Here is a 19,151-nt window from a genome sequence, read left to right on the forward strand (position 1 = left end):
GACGTTAAGTGTGAGATGTGTGTGTGTGTGTGTGTGTGTGTGTGTGAGAGAGAGAGTGTGTGTGATGAGATCTGTCCTTTCCATGGTTAAAGTTCAAACTCCTCCAAAATCTGTTTCAGCTGTCGGTCCGTCGGCTCGAAAACCACTCCGTTCAAAGAAAATGTTTCTCTCCTCTGCTCTCACTCTTGTCATTTGCTCCCTCCGTCCTTCTTTCCTTGGGATCCTTCATCTCTCACTCCTGCCGCTCCGCTCAGCTTCTTTTTTCTTTAGTGTGCAATTCCTTCACAGTCTTTTCTTCCCTTGTCTCCCTCCCTCCCTTTCTTTTTTTTTTTTTTAAGTTCTGCATTCAGACGCCGCTTTATTCCTCCTCCCCAGACAGCACTCTCTCTCTCTCTCTCTCTCTCTCACCCTGTTCTTTTCCCTTTATTCTTCTTTTTCATTTCATCCTCTCACCCCCCCTCCCCCGCACTTCCACACCATCAACCCCCCCCCCCCCCGCCCCTCACTTCTTTTCACAAAAAAAAAAAACTTTCATAGATGGTTCTACCTCAACACTTCCACAAACGAGGTCTAAACTTCAAAACTACAGCATAGTACAAGGAGCTATAAAAATATACACAGAGTTCAGAGACCCTAGAGAGAGGGGGGGGGGGGGGGGGGGGAGAAAAAGGGGGGAGGGAGTGAATGGGAGAGGGAAGAGAGACACAACCTCTGTTCACCGGGAGAATAAAAAAAAAGGGATTAAATTAATATACAATGCAAAGGGAAAAGGAAGGAAACAAGGTCGTTCTAAATTGTGAAAAACAAAAACAGCAGATAAAAAATGTCTAGCAACAGAAGTGTAGTTTAACAGAGCGGGTAAAAATAATAAAACAATAGAAAACAGGAGAAAAAAAAACATCTAGAAATGATTTACTGGATATTCATATATATAATCTATAAGTGTTGATAGCGATAAAAAATCTCACTTTTTTGATATTCGCTCACTATTTTGTGTTTTGGTATTTAAGACAAGTCTAAAGAACGCACGCGTACGCACACTCACTCACACACAAAGCGTACACGCACACACAAACTGAACCCCACGCGCGCATATGCAAACTCATATGCAAAAGTCGCTGTACTGAAGCACACTAACCGCACACACACGTCTAATGTGGAGCAGCAGCGCCATAATTATTATCCAATGTGTATGCATACTCGCACATGTCACACACACATACATTATTAAAATATACAAGATTCTAAGTGTTACCGATTGGTCAGACCTCCTCAGGCTCAGGCCTGGGCCGGGGGTCATGTGACCGCCGTCCGGGCTTGCTGATTGGGTGAGTCCGAGGCCCCTTATTTTTCTCAGGAGAAACAATCACAAACAAACTAGAATCCTATTGGTGCGTTAGTGGAAGGGGCCGGTCTCTGGTTGGCTGATGGAGCTCTGAGGGGTGGGGTCGGTGGGCTAGGCAGGTATGGCCTCTGGGAATCAGAGTTCTCCCGCGCTAAGTGGGATCAAGGGTGTCGTTTTTCTTTTGTTGAAGTCCTTTTAATTCTCTATTTTTTTTTTCTTTTGTAAAACATCGCAAGTCCCAACGCCGGGTCCATCCTCCTAGAGACAAAGTGTGTCGCCACACACACACGAACACACGCTGGCGTTACGGGGACGACTCTTCAATTCTGCACGGGTGGGTCTCGTTTTGCTCTGAGTTAACAAGAAAGGGGGCTCTCAGAGGCTCTTGCCCATCCGTGAGGGCCTTGTTAAAAAGGGCTACGTACCAATACGACTCTGCCCTTAACACACACTTTGTGGCCCAGTGTGTGAGAATGGGGTGGGGGTGGGGGGGTTATTCAGCTTGGAACACAACTGTGGCGGGGCTCACAAGGCAGTGAGTGTGTGTGTGTGTGTGGGTGGGTGGGTAGGGGGCGGGGGGGTAATGGGACAATACTGGTAGTATTGAGGGGTTCAGGGTCGGAGCTGTGATGGCTAGCTTTGCTGCGGCTTCATTTGGAGCGGGGGGATTGGTTGGTAATGGTCAGAAGGAGGTGGGTGTGTCCAGTCGGCCGGAGCAGCGGCCGTCTCATACTTTGTAGTAGATGTTGGCGGGGCTCTGCGGCGGCATCTCCTGGACGATGTAGACGGGGTGTCCGTAGTCTCCGCTCACCTTCTCGTAGTGCGGGCAGTAGGCCGAGTCTGACGTCCGCAGGGGGATGATGATGTCGCTGGGCTCGGAGCCGTTGTTGTTGGAGCTGCCGAGGCCCCCGCCCCCTCCCCGCTTGGGGCTGGTGAGCGAGGACAGCGACAGCGGCGGGTGGTGGGTGTCCGAGTGCTTGGCGTGCCGCCGCCTGTAGCACACCACGCAGATCACGGCCGTCACCAGCAGGAGGAAGGCCGAGCCCCCCGCGGCCCCTGCGATCAGAGCGATGTTGGAGGGCTGAAGGGGCCCGTTCTCACCACCGCCCTCACCCCCGAAGCTGTTCGTCCCTCGGGACTGGGTGGAGTTCCCCGCTCCGCCTGAAACAAAATCACAGAACAATCTTACTCCAGTATTACAGTCTGCTTCCAGTGTTTCCCATGATTTATACATGCACGTTAATCCCCGCGAATATACCAGAACAGTAACACGGCGTGCTTTCACAATTTACGTTTTTCATGAGCTTTTAAATAAACATACCGATGCTTATGATTCTGTCCCACAGTGACATGAGTAATGGTGGTGGTTTAGCGCCGCTAGTGAAGGCTGTGAAGACTTAACCCAGAGGAATGCAGCAATTCTCACAGACGCTCACATGTGGTCTCTTTATTGATGTAATGAAGTGGACAGCAGTGCTTATAGAATGGAGAGAACTGTCCGTATAGACTCCATGTGCGAGTGTGAGAGTACTGCGCCGCATATACGCTTGTGGACAGCCTGGCTAAGCCGCAGTGTGTGTCAAGGTAACATACTCTATTTCCCTAGCCTTAACAACTGTATTTACTTAGCATTACAGCCAGCCACATGAAGAGAGAGCCTCCCCGTCCTGCTTCTACCACCAGACCACACACTCCGTCTGCCTGCTGGCCGTCCTGCCCGTCTCTCTCTTTATCTGTCTGTCTGATTATCAAGCTGTCTGTCACACTGTCTGTCTGTTTGTCAGCCTCTGCCTGTTGTGTGTCTGCCTGAAACCTAAGATCTTCACAGCCTCGGAGCTCACAGTTTTCTCAGCGGGAGGTTGGGTCAGAACTCAGCAGGTGAATGATGGTCTGGACGTGTGTGTGTGTGTGTGTGTGGGGGGGGGGGGGGGGGGGGGCGGCTAAGGCTCTGGCACCTGGGCCGTGTGTATGTGTGTGGCGAACTGGTTAAGGCCGGTAATGCGAGTCGCTGCTATATAGAGCCTTTGGATTGGTCTATCATTATTCTTGGCACACATCCCTTTCTTTTCTCCCTGTCTGTCTCTCCCCTGCGCCTCCTCCGCCTCCTCGCCCTCCCTCGCTCCGTGGTTCTCTCCGTCTTCGAGTTATTGCAGCCGTAATGACCCACCTTGCTCTGAGCTCAGCGCCTAGCAACACAAACACACGGACATACACAAGCAATGCGAGGAAATACGTGCAAACGCACCTCATCCACCCCCCCCCCCCCCCCCCGCTTGCTCGGCGACCCCCGTCGCGTCGGACCGTCTGGGAGCAAAGAGCTAATGCCGGACGTCGATTACGCTCCCCTCTCCTTCTCCCGCTTTCTTCTTCCCTCCATTAACCCAACATCCCTCATTCTCCATCTCCATTATGATCGCCGCCTTTCACCGGCTCTCTTTATTATATCCTCTCCCTTCACCTCTCCTCCTCTGCCTTCTCTTCTCGATCCCCCTATTTTCCACTTCTCACTCCCTCCTGTATTTCCTTTTTTTTTTTTTTATCACACAAGTTCAGACTTTAAACACCTTTTTTTTCCCTCCCTTGGTCCATCTTTTTTATTTCATTAGTGAATTCCACCTCGGAGAGAGACGTTCAACAGGTCAGAAATGAAAGAACAGGTCGAGGTGATAACATAGTTGGTCTTATATATGCTTTTTTAACACATTTTTTGGAACGGTTTTATAATGCTTCAGAGTCTAGACACGATGATTTCCCACTAAACTGTTGCACAGGTTTTATGCAAATTTCAGAAAATGTCAGAATAAAGTGTGAATCAGTGCGTGTTTCCATCAACTACCTAAAGGAATACATTAAAGGAGATCTGAGAAGATTAGATCGTTAATGGAGCACCAGTAACTGACGCATCGTGGCACTTTATTGCTGCTTCCCACATAAGACATTTTTTTTTTTTATAAATTAATTTTTCCCTCTCCATGTGTATTGCATCCACTCCTGTCACTTGTGCTCTTTTTATTTGTAGTTTTAGTTTTTAGTTTTGATAAAACATTCAGGCAGTTTCACTCAGGCTGATCATTGCAGTGACCAGTGAGTGGATTAAGGATGTAACGCAAAGCTACTACCAACTCTGTGTCTATGTCTGTTTATTTCACACAAATATTCGTATTCAAACCTAAACTGAGTGGGCGGGGTCTAGATTAGGTGAACTAGCAACATGGACATCTTAGATCCTGCCACCACTTTAACGAGGGGATTTAGCAGTGTGTGTATGATGCCTGTGTGGTTTGACTTGACTGTGTCAAGACTCTGAGCGGGAGGTCAATATGACCCGATAACGTATTAGCTTACATCCCCAGAGAGGATCAGATGAGACAAACAAAACGATCGTGAACAACCAGCAATATCCCAGTTAGTTATTAGCTGAGATGATTCACACGGAAAATTAGAAATGCTGGCATAACTGTTGTGTCGGGAGTAAAAACAATCATTTCAGTTAAGTGCATGCTAACATGTCCTTGTGTAAGCGTCAAAAATGTGTAAAATCCCTCATTATGTGCTTGATGTAAATCACTCTTGTCCAGAGTCATCTGTCTCATAGTACAAACAATGCATAGTATTGTTGCTTACTTCACACATGCAGTTCTCACCTATGTGAGGTATGCACGAGTGATTGCACAATGTGTGAATGCCCCGATTGACACGTTTGGTATTGCACACATATTCACCACCGAAAGCAAAAATAAAGAGAGGGAGGCATGAACACAACTGAGAGCAGATCATTTCGATTCCGCTGACTGACTTTGAGGTAGAGCATGAATCTAGCCTCTCTCCATTTCCATCTCCTTGTTCTATTCCCTTCTCCTCTTTGCTTTTCAATTATTCTTTTCTTTTTCCTCCTTGTGTGCCTCCCCACTTCTACCCACCCCGCTCCATCACTCCCCTGTCTCCTCTTCTCCCTTCCCTCATCTTTCCGTAATTCTCATTTCTTTCTGTCTCCCTCTTGACGGAACTAGAGAATCCAGGCCACCCAAACTAATGACAATATAACTCTCTGAAATGTCGCCGCCGGTCCAGCCCTCTCTCCTTCTGCCCTCTCCCCTGCTGCCCTCTCCCCTTCTCCCCTTCTCCTCCCTCTCTTTTTGCTTCCTTCTCCCAAGGTAGCTATTAGCCATCCATTGCCCGCCTACAGCACTTAGCTCGGAGGGCCGGGCGCAGAGACCGGGAGGAGAGCGATATAGAGCGGGGGGGAGAGAGAGAACGATGTGGAATTAAATAGAGAGATCCACACATGTCACCGCTGCACATTCTCCATCTGTCGCCTCCCTCCCTCCCTCTCCCCGCAGCCTCTCCTTTTATCCACCAGTCTTTTCCCTCCATCCATTTTGTGGATGAATCCGCTGTGAATTATCGTCATTTGGTCTCCTGCTTACCTGGGTTTCTGCTGGTGGTGCGTCCTGCTGGCGGCTCCTTCTTCGGGGGCAGCCCATATTGGCCTGTGGAGGGGGGAAAAAAAGGGTGGTATATCAGCAGGGTGGAAGAAATACTAACACAACAGCCGAGGCTCTCAGAATTGGAACCAATAACATCAGCAAAGAGAGAGCAAGCCAGAGAGAGAAATAGAGACGGAAGAGCTGTAATAACGTCTTTCCTCCCTTCCTTACCCATTATGAGAGAGCACATATTGATTGGGCTTCTATGTGCCGTGTATGAGCACTTTTCCATTTGATTGAATGGGAAACTAAGGAGAGGCCGCTTGTTGTTTTGGCCAGAATTAATTTACACAAGGCCATAACGGCTTGTAATCTGTAGTCGCTAAATCAGGCCATCTGTCTAGCAAGCCCTCAGTAATGGTGATGGTATTAAAGTGCAAACACACACACACACACACACACACACACACACAGATGCAGCTAATGTACAAGTGCCACTCCTCACCGCTGAAAGAGATGGTTCAGAAAATAATCATTTTGTTCGCTTCTGAGCCATCTGGCCAACAGTAGGCTGCAAGAATAGGGTTTTATATCGGGATACATGACTACTCAGCTCTGCAGTTTATGCAACATTTTAAAAAGAAAGTCCGTTATTGGTCGTTGCGGCAGCAGGGGGAGAGCAAAAATGGATATGACCACGGGGGTGCTTATGGATGAAACTGTTCAGTAAATCCACACACTGCATCACCCTCTATGCGCACAACTGCTGATTGTGGGTGTGCGTGTACAGCCGTCAACCTATACATGCTGACATTTAGAGAAGTGTAAAGCTATTGGCCGGCAGCTCCCTCATGGCAATCAACCAAACAGAAGTTAGGGGCGGTGCTGTCTGGATCAATAGAAACTGCTGTGTGGTCGGCAGCGGAGGGAGGTTCAGGCTGTGTGTGTGTGTGTGTGTGTGTGTGTGTGTGTGTGTGTGTGTGTGTGTGTGTGTGTGTGTGTGTGTGAGTGAGAGTGTGTGTGTGTGTGTGACAGAGAGCAAGCAAGATAGATAAAGAATAAAATAAGAGAAGGCAGGTCAATGTATGTGTGTTGGGCAAGGGTACAAGTGTGTGTGTGTGTGTGTGTGTGTGTGTGTGTGTGTGTGTGTGTGTGTGTGTGCATGTTCCTCGGAGTGAAGCAGAGCAGCATATCTCATCAGGGATCACCATGAGGCGGCACGCCGCTTATTTAGATGACAAACAACACAGACGTGACCTTTCAGCCACATAGCAGATAAGACAGGAAGACAGAGGAAGAGAGAAAATAACAGAGAGGGGGACTGAGAGGGGAGAGTCGGAAGGAGAGGTGGCAAGCATGCAAAGTGAAAGGGAAGTAATGAGAAATGGGAAAAAACGGAATTTGAAAAGGAAGCGAGCAATGTTGCTTTAGTGAATAGGGGTTAAAAAAAAAGGCAAATGCAGAGGGAATAGAGAAGAGAGAATGACGACAAACAAAAAGATGTGTGCCTCATTCACAACTTCAGAGAGTTGTGTGAAAGTGGCAGAGGGGTTTGAACATCAGTGTGTGGGAATCGTAGCGTTGCCCATGTGGTGAATGTGTGTGGTGTTTCTATTGAACTGAGCTGACTGTGCTGATCTTATTGGCCGATAGAGCCACATTGCAATGTGCACCTACAGCACACAAGGCCTGATAACACGGGATAGTGTGTGCGAGCTGTGTGTGTGTGTGTGTGTGTGGGGGGGGGGGGGGGGTCGTGTGAAGGACAGGTGCCTATTATGTGTAGGAATGCGCATGTCAGTGAAAATGCTTAAATGGGCCTTTTTTGTTGTTGCCGCTTTTCTGAAAAGCCTGCATGCGAGGGTCATTACCTGCGAAACTTTTTTTTCCCCAAACAAATTAGAAGCGTGTGCAGCTACGAGTCATTAAAAATCACTGACTGTGTGCTCCAGCGCCGAATGGAGTCATTTTGTTATCGTGCTCCCGCTGGCAGGTCAGCCGTGTGGGGAAATGTGTGCGTCCGCTGTGTACGTGTGTGTCCGCGCATCCTGCGTGACATGTGCTCATGTCCTCGCATGCGTGAGCTTAGGTTTATACCTGTAATGTAGATCCCGCACACGGATAGGCGAGTTGCAATGTGTGTGTGTGTGAGTGTGTGTGTGTGTGTGTGTGTGTGTGTGTGTGTCCAGCATGAGTCAGTAGTAGTTAAAAGGGAGAGGGAGAAGGGAGTCAACAGGGCTCATTAGAGCTGACTGATCCCACACTTCTCTGCTGTTCTCACCACTTAACGAGCCCTAATATGCTCAGAGAGAACACACGCGCACAGAGAAGTGAGTGCGTACGCGTTTTCGTTGGTGTGTGTGTAAGAAAAGAGGGAAGATAAGAGGGATGGTGTAAAAGTGGAAGAGGCTGCATGTCAGATGAGGAATGTGTACCGCTCTGTGCTGTGCAGATGGGAGATGGTGTGAGATGCAGTGGGCTGGAGCCGACAGCTGCAGTCGTACCGTGTGTTAAAGGTATAGTTGTGTTTTGAAGTGGGGTTGTATGAGGTACCCCCAGTTTGGAGAAACAGACAGGAGTACCGGCATGGGAGCAAAGCGATGTACTGCTTGGGACGGGGACGGCAGGAAAACATATTTTCTGCCCCCCAAAAAAATCACATCAAGTGTATTCTATATATAGAATATTTCACTACTTTACCTTGCCGTCAGACAGCCCTTTCTACGGGTGACTGAAGCCATCCATAAATGCTTTCTTCACAGCCACCAGACTCCAATCAAAAAACAGCAATTTTACCTTGCAGAGCATGGGGGGGGGGTATCTGATACACCGCTGCCTCGATTGGTTAGTTAGTTAGTGTTATTGTGTGACTTTAGTGAATCTGAACTAACCGTTGAAAACATCAAAGTCACACAATAACACAAACAAACTAACCTACCGAGGCAGTGTTAGACCAGCTACTCCCTGTGTTTTTTTTTTTTTAAATGAAGTCTGGTTGCTTTGAAGAGAGCATCGCTAACGGCTTCAGTTCCTCGACTGTACAGCTGTCCGATGTCAGCTGTACATATAGTGAACATTTAAACTGATATTGATTTCCTTAGATGTCTAAAACATGTTTTGCTGCTACCCCCCGTCCACAGCGGCAGGTTGCTTTGCTCCCGTGCCGGTACTCCTGTCTCTTTCTCCAAACTCCATCTACTGTAGGTATACTACACAGACTATGGATAAGTGCCTCATACAACCCCCACTTCAAAACAAGCGATTGTGTGTGATGAATGAATAATAACGTGTGTGTTATGAGGGAGCGCGTGAAGAAGAGTGGTGGACTCCAAGAGTTGTGCATATGGGAGAGCTAACGCATGTGTGTGTGTGTGTGTGTGTGTGTGTGTGTGTGTGTGTGTGTGTGTGAGAGAGAGAGAGAAATGAATGTAGGACAAGAGAGTTGACAGGACTTACTCTGCCCCACTTTCAGGACCACCTTCATGCCTTGCGTGGCACACACTCCGCCTCTCATGCTATCCAGGCCTTGACGCGTCCCATCTGACGTAGCTGGAGGGAGGGAAACACAAAATGACACAATTAGCCAAGTACCAGACACACACACACACACACAAAAACCATCCGTTAAAGTCACACAAATTCACCTTCGCCCAATCTATAGCCGACACCAACAATAGCCTCTATTCATATGGTCAGCCATTCCGGAGTCAGTGAGTGATATTTGCAGAGGCAGCGATTTAAAACACCACCAGAAGCTCTGAAATGTCAAACTACGTGGCGGCGGCGGCACTTTAATAAGTCCTCATTTAGCATTCCACTGGAATTCATTAACACCCCCGCCGCGCTGCATGGTCTCAACCGCTTTCAGGCCAGTGCAATTGCTGCTGGGGCTGGGGAAATAGCAGGAAAGGGGGGGGGTAATCTAGAGAGCCATAGACTGGACTGATGAAAAAAAAAAAAAGGGGATGGTAATCCAATCAAGCCCGCATATAAAATAAAATGAGGCCCCTGAGACAAAAAACACTGTGTGTAGCGAGAAACTGGATGAATACAGAGTATGTTGAATGAGTTAAAGCTCCAATGTTTAATACCTCATTACTGTCACTAGTGCTCATGTTTTAATTAAGCGAATTACAAGAATTCTTCAATTTCAAATTGCGGGACTGATGTGTTAATTCAGGCGATGAGGGATTTACCATGTATCTTTCTAAATGCTTTTCTCACACTGGAAAAGAAAAATGCAACAATTCAATCAGAACAGCGAGAGATACAGCATCACATGTCAAATCAGCCTCCTAACCTGCTCCGGAGTCCAACGCGCTCTAGCGAAGCTATAGGAGGGAGGCCAAAAGAGGCCAAGCAGTGCTGGCTAAGTGCACAAGCAAGAGGGTTGTGTGGGCATGAATCCCTGTAGCACTCAAACACTTATTCTTACATAAAGCGAATGCATTAAAGATCACTGGTCTGCAGGTCACAAGAGGCTGGAGGAGCAGGAACGGGAGGAGGAGGAAGAGAAGGAGGGAACACACAGGGAGAATCCGAGTGGTGGGATCAAAGAGTAAGAGTGGAAGGATCGAGACATGAAGACGCAGAGTGTAAGAAGAGGAGAGAATAGAGAGGAGGGGGGGAGGGCTGGAGAGATGAGAATCGAAGCTATTTGTACACAAATTTTCAGCCATCGCTCCGGCCTTTTCGATCACATGAGAAAGAGTTCTCATGCCACAGTGGCTAGTAAAAAAAGACAGTAAACATATTTTTCTTCCTTCCAGCAACCCAAGACCCCAGCACACACCGACTGTCTCTCCTTAGTTTTCCCTCTATAGCCCCCGGGGCGAACCCTCACCTTGTCTCCTTAAAGAAATATATAAAATCATTTCAGCCCCTCCACTCAGCTTCAGGCTACAGATTAGCCGGTCTGAGGCGAGGCAGAGAGGCAGAGAGAGAGAGAGAGAGAGAGGGAGGGAGGTGTGAAAAAGAGGCAGCTTTACTTCTAACACCTCCGTCACTCTCTCTCCCTCCATCTCTGCAGGATGCAGAGTGTGAAAGCAGGAGGAGGAGAGACGCAGGCGGGGGTCAAGGCGAACAGCAGTATGGTGGGGACGCCAGGAGGCAGGGATGGATGTAGAAAGAAGTGCTGCAAAAAAGTTCTCCTTCAACTTCTTCTACTATTTGTTGTGTTACCAATGCATTTTAAATCATAGTATTTGTTGCATGTGTGAGACCTGTGTCATATATCCTGTTACACTTCTGTAGGAGGAAGATTTAATCTATTTCAATGAAGTTCAAGTGATTGGAAATTAATCACATTTATCTTTTAAACTTAATTAACGACATACTCTCACCCAGAGGAATAGTGTATACAAACCAAATTAATACATGATTTAATAAATGATTTGAAAAGGATCATCTATCTTAATTATATTGAAGTATAAATGCATCTTCGCGGTGAAGATGTCGCAGCTCTGATTGAAGGAATGGATGGAGGGCGGAGTCGAGTGGTCTGAGAGAGAAGGGTGGAGGACTATGATTGCTGAAAGTAATAACTCCTGACACACACGGGAGGACGAGAAGGTGACAGCAGACGAGGGAGGTGAGGAAGACGAGGGCAAGGAGAGGAGGATGAGGCCAAGCAGGGAAGCAAGGCGGCGAGACTGATTGCCTGTGACAAGCTGTTGGTGATATGATGGGGACAGGAGACTTTGTGAGACGCTGGGGATGACCCATGCAGAGCCCAGTGGACACCGGGAGGAGGAGGAGGAGGAGGAGGAGGAGGAGGGACGAAGACAAGATTCATAGAAAGAGGGGAAAGTGGTAGAACAGAGAAAAAGTAGAGCAGTTAAAAACAGAAACTAAGGAAGGAGTTTAAATGACATGATAGATAGCAGAGAGGTAAAAGACTCTAATGTCTCCATTATGGAAAAGTGCAGCAGTAATGGATACAAAGAAGAGGGAGACGGAGAGACTGAGAGCCAAATTGAACCAGGAGAGCCTCCACATATGGGATTTTGCAAATGCAAGTTATTTTTTTTTTTACATCACAATCAACAGGTCACAAATATCACCGGGGCAATTTCTGTTAAAGCACTGAACCGTATCACAAAAGAATCCTCTTAAATCCATTAAACATGATACCGGTGCCCCTATTTCTGTGAATCTCTATTACACAGGAACAAAGCGGACAACGAGATCGGAAATATCCCCCCGCCACCAAAGTGCTTAACGCGGGAAACGCTGAAAGTAGGTATCACCGAATCAAGGCTTGAATTATCACAGAACACCTGTGAAATCCTGATGAGAGACGAGAGATGGGGAGATGTAGGAAAGGCCTGCCTCAAATCTTTCCCACCTCACTTTGGGAGGACAGAGAGAGAGAGAGAGAGAGAGAGAGAGAGAGAGAGAAAATAAAGAGAGATGGGAGGAGTGTATAGAGCAATTTGGGATGAGATAAGAGGAGAAAGGAGGAAGAGCAGCGAGAGGGAGAAAGAGGGAGACAAGGGCGGGATGAGTAATTGAGACAATGATCAGCAGTGATGGGGGGGATGTGAAGCGCCAGAGGAGAGGAAGGGCGTCGCTCCGCCACCCTCGTTTCGACAGGAAGAACAGGAGGGAGAGGCGGAGGAAGTGGAAAAACTTAATTAATGAAATAATACCGCAGTCAACCTCGATCAGACTGCACAGCGCTGGGGCTCTGCACACAAAGGGGGGAGGCAGCCGGGCAGGCCAGGGGGAGGAGTGTGTGCGTGTATCTAGTCAATAGAAAAGACCTCAGAGCGGATGAGAATCTCTCTTTCTTGTCATTACCAAGGTCAGTGCATGGGCCAGGCCTCTATCCTCGCTGACGAACGTTAAAGTGGAATCATAACTCGCATCGTTCATTCATTCAGGGCCTTAAACCCCCCCAACGCCTGACATGCTCCGTGTCGACTGTCACCCGCTGCAGTGGACTATATGCAAAGCGACTTCATTTGCATTAAGACGCAGCCCGGACCTCAATGTTTGCCATCCCACTCTATTCCTTCCCCCCTCCTGTGGTGTGCTTCGCAGCCCTGGTTATATATTCCACACATGCTGAGTGACAGCCGGCCTCCCGCAGCAAAACACTTGCTCCTGTGTGAGTGATGTGAGTTTGTGTGCGCGCCGATGTTGTTATTTCCATCACGTCCTTCTGTCTACTTTGGGACACGACTACACATTTCGCTTTGCTCAAAAGTCACAAGAAGTGCTGTTGTACTGCCTGATTTCAAGAATCTCTGGTCGAAATAGGATTTTGACATCACACATGCATGCATTCCATGTTTTGATGCAATGTGCTGTTTCAGGAAATGGAAATGGTTTTCTTTTTGGGGGGGGGGGGGCGATTTAACCATAAAATGCGCTGCACCAGGGCTGCATTATCAACCGGGCAAAGTGGACAGCTTGCCCAGGGCCCCGCAACTACAGGGCCCTCAGAAATGAAAACATTGCTTAAGAATATCCACAATAAATGACAGCATCGAAAGACAAGTGGCTATAACTTCATTGTTGTCATTGTCACTTAATCCGGAGGTCCTGTCTCATTGAGGGTCCCGCTTGAGGCCGATTTGGGATTTTTAAATTAATGGAAGTCTAACAAAACAAAAAATCAAATGCCATGCACATTGCTGTATAGTATTATTACACTAACACCAATAAAACATTTTGTTTTCATTGTCAGAGACCTCATACTTTATAATGAATACGTATCAAAAATATTTGCATATCTATTTCAAACAGCTGCGTCCTTGTGTTCAGTTCATGTTTGATTCTAGCATCTATTGAGAATACTGACAGGAAATATAATTGAATGAACTATTTATTTATTTTTACCAGAAGAAAAAACATTTGTTTTTGTATTTGTTTTACATTAAAACGAGTTAAGCAGTGACATGTATTCATCCTGAAAGGCACAACTTAGGGCAAAATAAATTATAATAAAAATAAAAATTTGTGTTTAATCAAGAAATTTTCGACACATTCTGACGCTTGGTTATTTTTTTAACGCGCCAACCAAGACACTGCACTACTGTTGCAGCACAAACACATGGCTAACTGTGTAAACTAAGTCAAATGTAAAAAAAACACAACATCTCATAAGATAAGTAACACAACATAAGTACGGAAAAACACATCACAAACATCTCTAACGTGACTCCAAAACAAGTCAACAAAGGAACGAGACAGGCTGGTTTAATATGTTTTACTTGAAGATGACAGGATATATAATACACTGAGAGGAAGGAAGGGGGGTCACCAGGGCTCCCAGGCAGATTAATGTCACTTGAAAAGTTATGGGGCTTCAGGTTTTTTTTATGATCGGAGAGATTGAAGTACTGGCTGTGTGGCCGAGCTATTACAGCAGTCCAAGCTCGCTACTGTAGCATACACACCTAAATTACACGCACATGCCTCGAGCTTGATGTGGGAACGTCTTTCCCGGCGACAGAGAGATTAAAAGGGAGCAAAACTGGGAATGTGGCGCACAGCAAAAAGAGCAGATTAAACAACAAATGGAATGAATAAACAAGCACACGAGGGCCAGGGAGGAACAAAGCTCTCCAACGTTACACGAGCAAATGGCGGCACCCCCCCCCCCCCCTCTCGCCTCTGGCGTGTGACGGCGTGGTAGCCACGTCATGAGTGTGTTAGGGTCACCAACGTGATGATGATGAATGCAAATGCGACGTGAAAGACACAAAGTGGGTGGTTTTTTCGGATTTATCCTCGGGCACACTGGCACGGCATGCTACGGCTGGAGTGGTTGGAGTGTGTGTGCACGTTTGTGTCAGTGTTCGTGCAAAGTGTGCCCATCTGTGCAAATCAACCTAAAACCAATGTGTTGCTTCACAGCAGCTTTGCCTTTAAAATCCTCCTTTTAGTTCCACTTGTTTGGCTTTTGGACCCCGCTCTGCAAAAACTAAGTCTATTACTCGGGCGGACTGGGAAGTGTGTGTGTGTGTGTGTGTGTGTGTGTGTGTGTGTGCGTGTGGTGGGGGGGTACTTGGGGGTGGGATTTACCGTTGCCTTCCTATTTAAATTTGTAGTCGTCACTCTCCAGAGGCTCTATGAGCTCCATGTGTGTCATCTAGATGATGAAGAGCATATAACCTGATCCCCCCCCCTCCCTGGAGGTTGAACCTGATGGATTCATTCCCCCCATTTCTCCTTCTCCCCACATCCTATAACCCCCCCCCCACACACTCAAAAAACAAACAAAAAAAAAAAACTGGATCTCGCCATCGAAATCTCCTGTAACTAAAAGCGTCTTCATAAATCTCCTATGGCGCTTTTATAACCTGGCTATGACGCATTAACGAAGCTATCACAAGCCATTACCTCGCTGCGGCGGCAAGAAGGGGAAAAGGCATTAAGTCGTGTACTGAAACAGAACGGGCATTACTTTAGCTGCCCCTCGGAAAAAGAAAAGAAACACCCCACACCAGGCGAGTATTATTTTCACATTCCATCTCCAAATACACAACACACTACATTACGTCCAACATAGCATGAGGTTTTCCAAACTTTTTGTTTCTGCAAAGAGTGCAGCTTTCTCATTTCTATTGTTGCAGACAAAAGGCCCACTGTTGACTGGTGTTGTAGCACTTGATCCACAACACCAGGACTACGCAAAGGCGTCTTGTCTGCGTGTTTGGCGCCTCTGTTGCACGCGGTGACATGGCGGTATGCGTGTGGTTTGGAGAAAGTTGATGATGCGTTTGTCGCATGAGGTAATGCGAGAATGGGTCGAGATTTGTGCGGATAAAGATTTGTTGGCTTGTTAAATATAGATAGTATCTACTTCTTTTTCCCCTATTTATCATTGTGACTTATATAACAATACATGTGTTGTGCTTCGAGTGGAAAGAGCACGGAAATATGCCATTTAAAAATCGACTTTTTAATTTCGATATTTTTTTCAACAGAAGAGAACATTTTTATCTGACCCATGCAATACTGAAAGGGTTAGATAAATCTAATTACTTTACTACCTAAAGTGCATGAACAAATTAAAGCCAAATTCCTGGCTGGCAACCAATTTGGCTGATTCCTGATGGGAACTCTTCATTTCCATTTTCATTTGCATTCTGCAATAATGTGATTTAAAAACGCACACAGGTATGACATTCGCTCCAGGGTGAACTTGTGTAAAAGTAAACGTACTAATGCGATTCGTGCCTTTTGAAACGGCTTCTTACAGGTTTGTGTGAGAGACGAAGGGGACACTGGACAGGCCAACATCGGGAGCCAAGTCATGGTCACAGGCTGAACTCACATGACGTGTCACATGCTGACCAAAAAGAACACACACACACACACACACACACACACACACACACACACACACACACACACACACACACACACACACACATTCAAAGAGAATCTCACGCAAGCCCCCAATTTCACACATGCCTCCACAGAGGACACCATTACCTCAAAACCTCGACATGTCATACACGCAACCAGCACACACACACATACGCAAACACGCACACACACACACAATCCACCAAGGGAAAATGATCTCAGTGTCTTTGCTTGCGTGCGGTTGATCTCGCCTCTGTGCCCGATGACATTTTAATTCTCAGCAGTTATTCTCTTTCCATCCATCCTGTTCTATTACGATCAAAACACCCCACCTCATATTCCCCTTCTCTCTCTCTCTCTCTCTCTCTCTCTCTCTCTCTCCCCTTCTCTCCTCTTCCCCTTCCTCCCTCTGTCTCTCCGTCTTTCGATGTCCCGTGCGCTTGGAGGGTGGGCGACTCGGAATCACATCGTATTAACCTCCAGCACCAAAACACACACAACAAACTGGGCCACGGCACAGCAGCCTCCAACTCCCCCTTCCCTTCTTCCTCCTCCTCCTCCTCCTCCTCCTCCTCTTCCTCACACCACCCCTTCAGAGTTCCGAAAAAAAGAGGAGGACTGGGAGTGTGGAGCGCACCTGATCTCTACATCTGACAAACACACACATGCACGCACACCGCTGAGAGGGAGTCTGATTGCTTGTGACAGATCCGCTGCCATTTCATGCTTTAGTACGGAGGCAGTGAGTAAAAAAAATATTGTTGGAGGTCTGAACAATGCTGCGGTATTTTGTCACATTGTTGTTTTGGCTTTGACTGAATCCATCTCATCACTATTTGAGACGACAATATACTGAAAATCCAGTTGGGTATCGTCATGTCGTATGTGTATGTGTGTGTGTGTGTGTGTGTGTGTGTGTGTGTGTGTGTTTGTGTGTGACCTCACATTCTCGTACATCTATATGTTTCATGCATGTGTGCGGAGGTCATTGTGTGTGTTTATATAGGAGACATCAGCGGGTCAATGATGGCTGCCGACTGCAACATTAACACAGTGTGGTGACTGTGTCTCTGCGCGTCAATAAACAATCTGAGCAAAACCCCTTAAAGCTGCTTATATGCTCATATAGTCCCTATAAGAGATATATATATAAGGGGCTGAGAGGGGTCAGAGAGAGAGAGAGCGAGCGAGAGCGAGAGCGAGAGAGAGAGAGAGAAGGGGGGGGGGGGGGGGGGGGGATGGGTGTAGTCATCAGTAGGCATAAACACAGACGTAGATTTCTTCCTATTCATTCTCACGTTAATTAAACGACCAGAACAGAAACAAATCCCGGACGAGAAAATAATCTGCGCCGAGTGAATGTCAGCGCCGAAGCATAGACACGCATAATGGACCAACATAAAGAAAGAAAGAAAGAAAGAAAAGAGGGAGCCATTAAAGAGAGGCCCAGTGACTGGCTGGATGAGCCTTGTGTAACGTCAGTAAAGTGCTAGCCATCTAGGACAGTCACGACCAATGTTCCTTACAACTGGGTCAACGTCCCCGTCCCGGGGCAGCGAGGGCATTCTGTGTGTGTGTGTAGTGAGTATCTATCTGCTAACTTCCACAAATCTGCTGGAAACTGCTATCCCTGCAAGCCCTGTCAAGTGCACCTCTAAGTGGACCTCCATGCATATTGAATGAATACTTCAATGACTACTTATCAATACTTAATGAATGCTTATCAGTGAATCCCTGAGTGACTTCGATAGCACGGATTTTTTGTTTTTTGAAAGACTTAAAAAAAAAAAAAAAAAGGCCCGCAAAGCCTTTTTATCCGTGTCTCGGTGGGTAACACAGCCCGACACCGGCTGAGCGGCCCGATGAGTTCACAATGTCTGAATGTGATATTATATTCCAGCGCCGAGGCCGAGACTTTGCAGCAGTCACACAGAATAAGAAGCAAACGGACTCTGGCGGTCCTTCAGACCCTGCTGTGTGTCCTCCTCTGCTGGCGTCTGGTGGCATGTGTCCGTCTTAAGGTTTGCGTGAAGCCGTTCTGCATAATATCAGCCACTCGATTGGAGGCCTGGAGAAATGGGTCAGCGCCAGCCTCGTCGTTCCCTTCTCGCCGTCTCTCCTGCTCTTTGCTCATGTTTTTTTTTTTACCCAGCCTCTTTTATTCCCAAGTCGCTCCCAGAATAAAATCGAAACACCTCCGGTTGTCCACTCCTCCTTGCGGTTGCCTGGATCTGGGTTAAACCAGCGAAGTCCATCACTCACTTCCCCTCTTTCCCCTCCTTCCTTCCTTCCTTCCAAACAGCGAAACACTTGCCGTCTCCTGCCATTACGATTGAGTCACGAGCACTTCTTGAACAGTCCTGTGGTGATTTTGATGAATGGGAGATTTGTCATGTCGCTGAGCCGACTTCTGTGTCTCAACTGAAAACATGTCACAGTGAATTTCCACCGTGCTTTGTGTCTTCCTTCTCCCTATAGCTTTCAGGGTGGACACACACACACACACACACACACACACACACACACACACACACACACACACACACACACACACACACACACACACACACACACACACACACACACACACACACACACACACACACACACACACACACACACACACACACACACACACACACACACACACACACACACACACACACACACACCTGTTGTATAAGAGGCGGTGAGACACGACACAGCTAACAGGATATATCATGACTAATAGTACAGGAAAGATTTCTCCCTCTCTTACATTAATGTTCCCATCATTTATCCTGTCCAGTAGGATGCCCTCAAAACATTCCCCTCCACCAAATGTACACACACACACACACACACACACACAAACACCTGTGTGAGCACACAATCACTAAATAAAAGCCCTCAGTCTCACATTAGCCTGATTTACTGTCTCACTTTAAGCATGCATTCGGTGCAGCGAAGAGGAAAACGGGAGACAACTAACGCCTAACTCGCAGTTCCACGTCCTCCTGTCACTTTGTCATACTTTCATCACAGGGCAGGAGGGTAGGGAAAAAATAAATAAAAAG

General features: G+C 47.1%; 1 protein-coding gene across 1 annotated transcript in view; it reads right to left on the bottom strand.

Annotated features, from left to right (window-relative positions):
- Positions 1-2,072: 2,072 nt before the first annotated feature.
- The window catches only part of efnb3b (ephrin-B3b), a 71,808-nt gene continuing 54,729 nt past the window's right edge, over positions 2,073-19,151 (bottom strand). Inside the window, exons 3-4 of the mRNA XM_076086977.1 lie at positions 9,229-9,321; positions 2,073-2,476 (exon numbers count right to left, since the gene is read on the bottom strand). Coding sequence (XP_075943092.1) covers positions 2,073-2,476; positions 9,229-9,321 — 497 coding nt within the window. The remainder of the gene's footprint in view (positions 2,477-9,228; positions 9,322-19,151) is intronic.

Source organism: Anarhichas minor, unplaced genomic scaffold, assembly GCF_050575085.1.
Source record: "Anarhichas minor isolate MPS153535 unplaced genomic scaffold, ASM5057508v1 ptg000009l, whole genome shotgun sequence".
In the NCBI taxonomy this organism is placed as follows: Eukaryota; Metazoa; Chordata; class Actinopteri; order Perciformes; family Anarhichadidae; genus Anarhichas; species Anarhichas minor.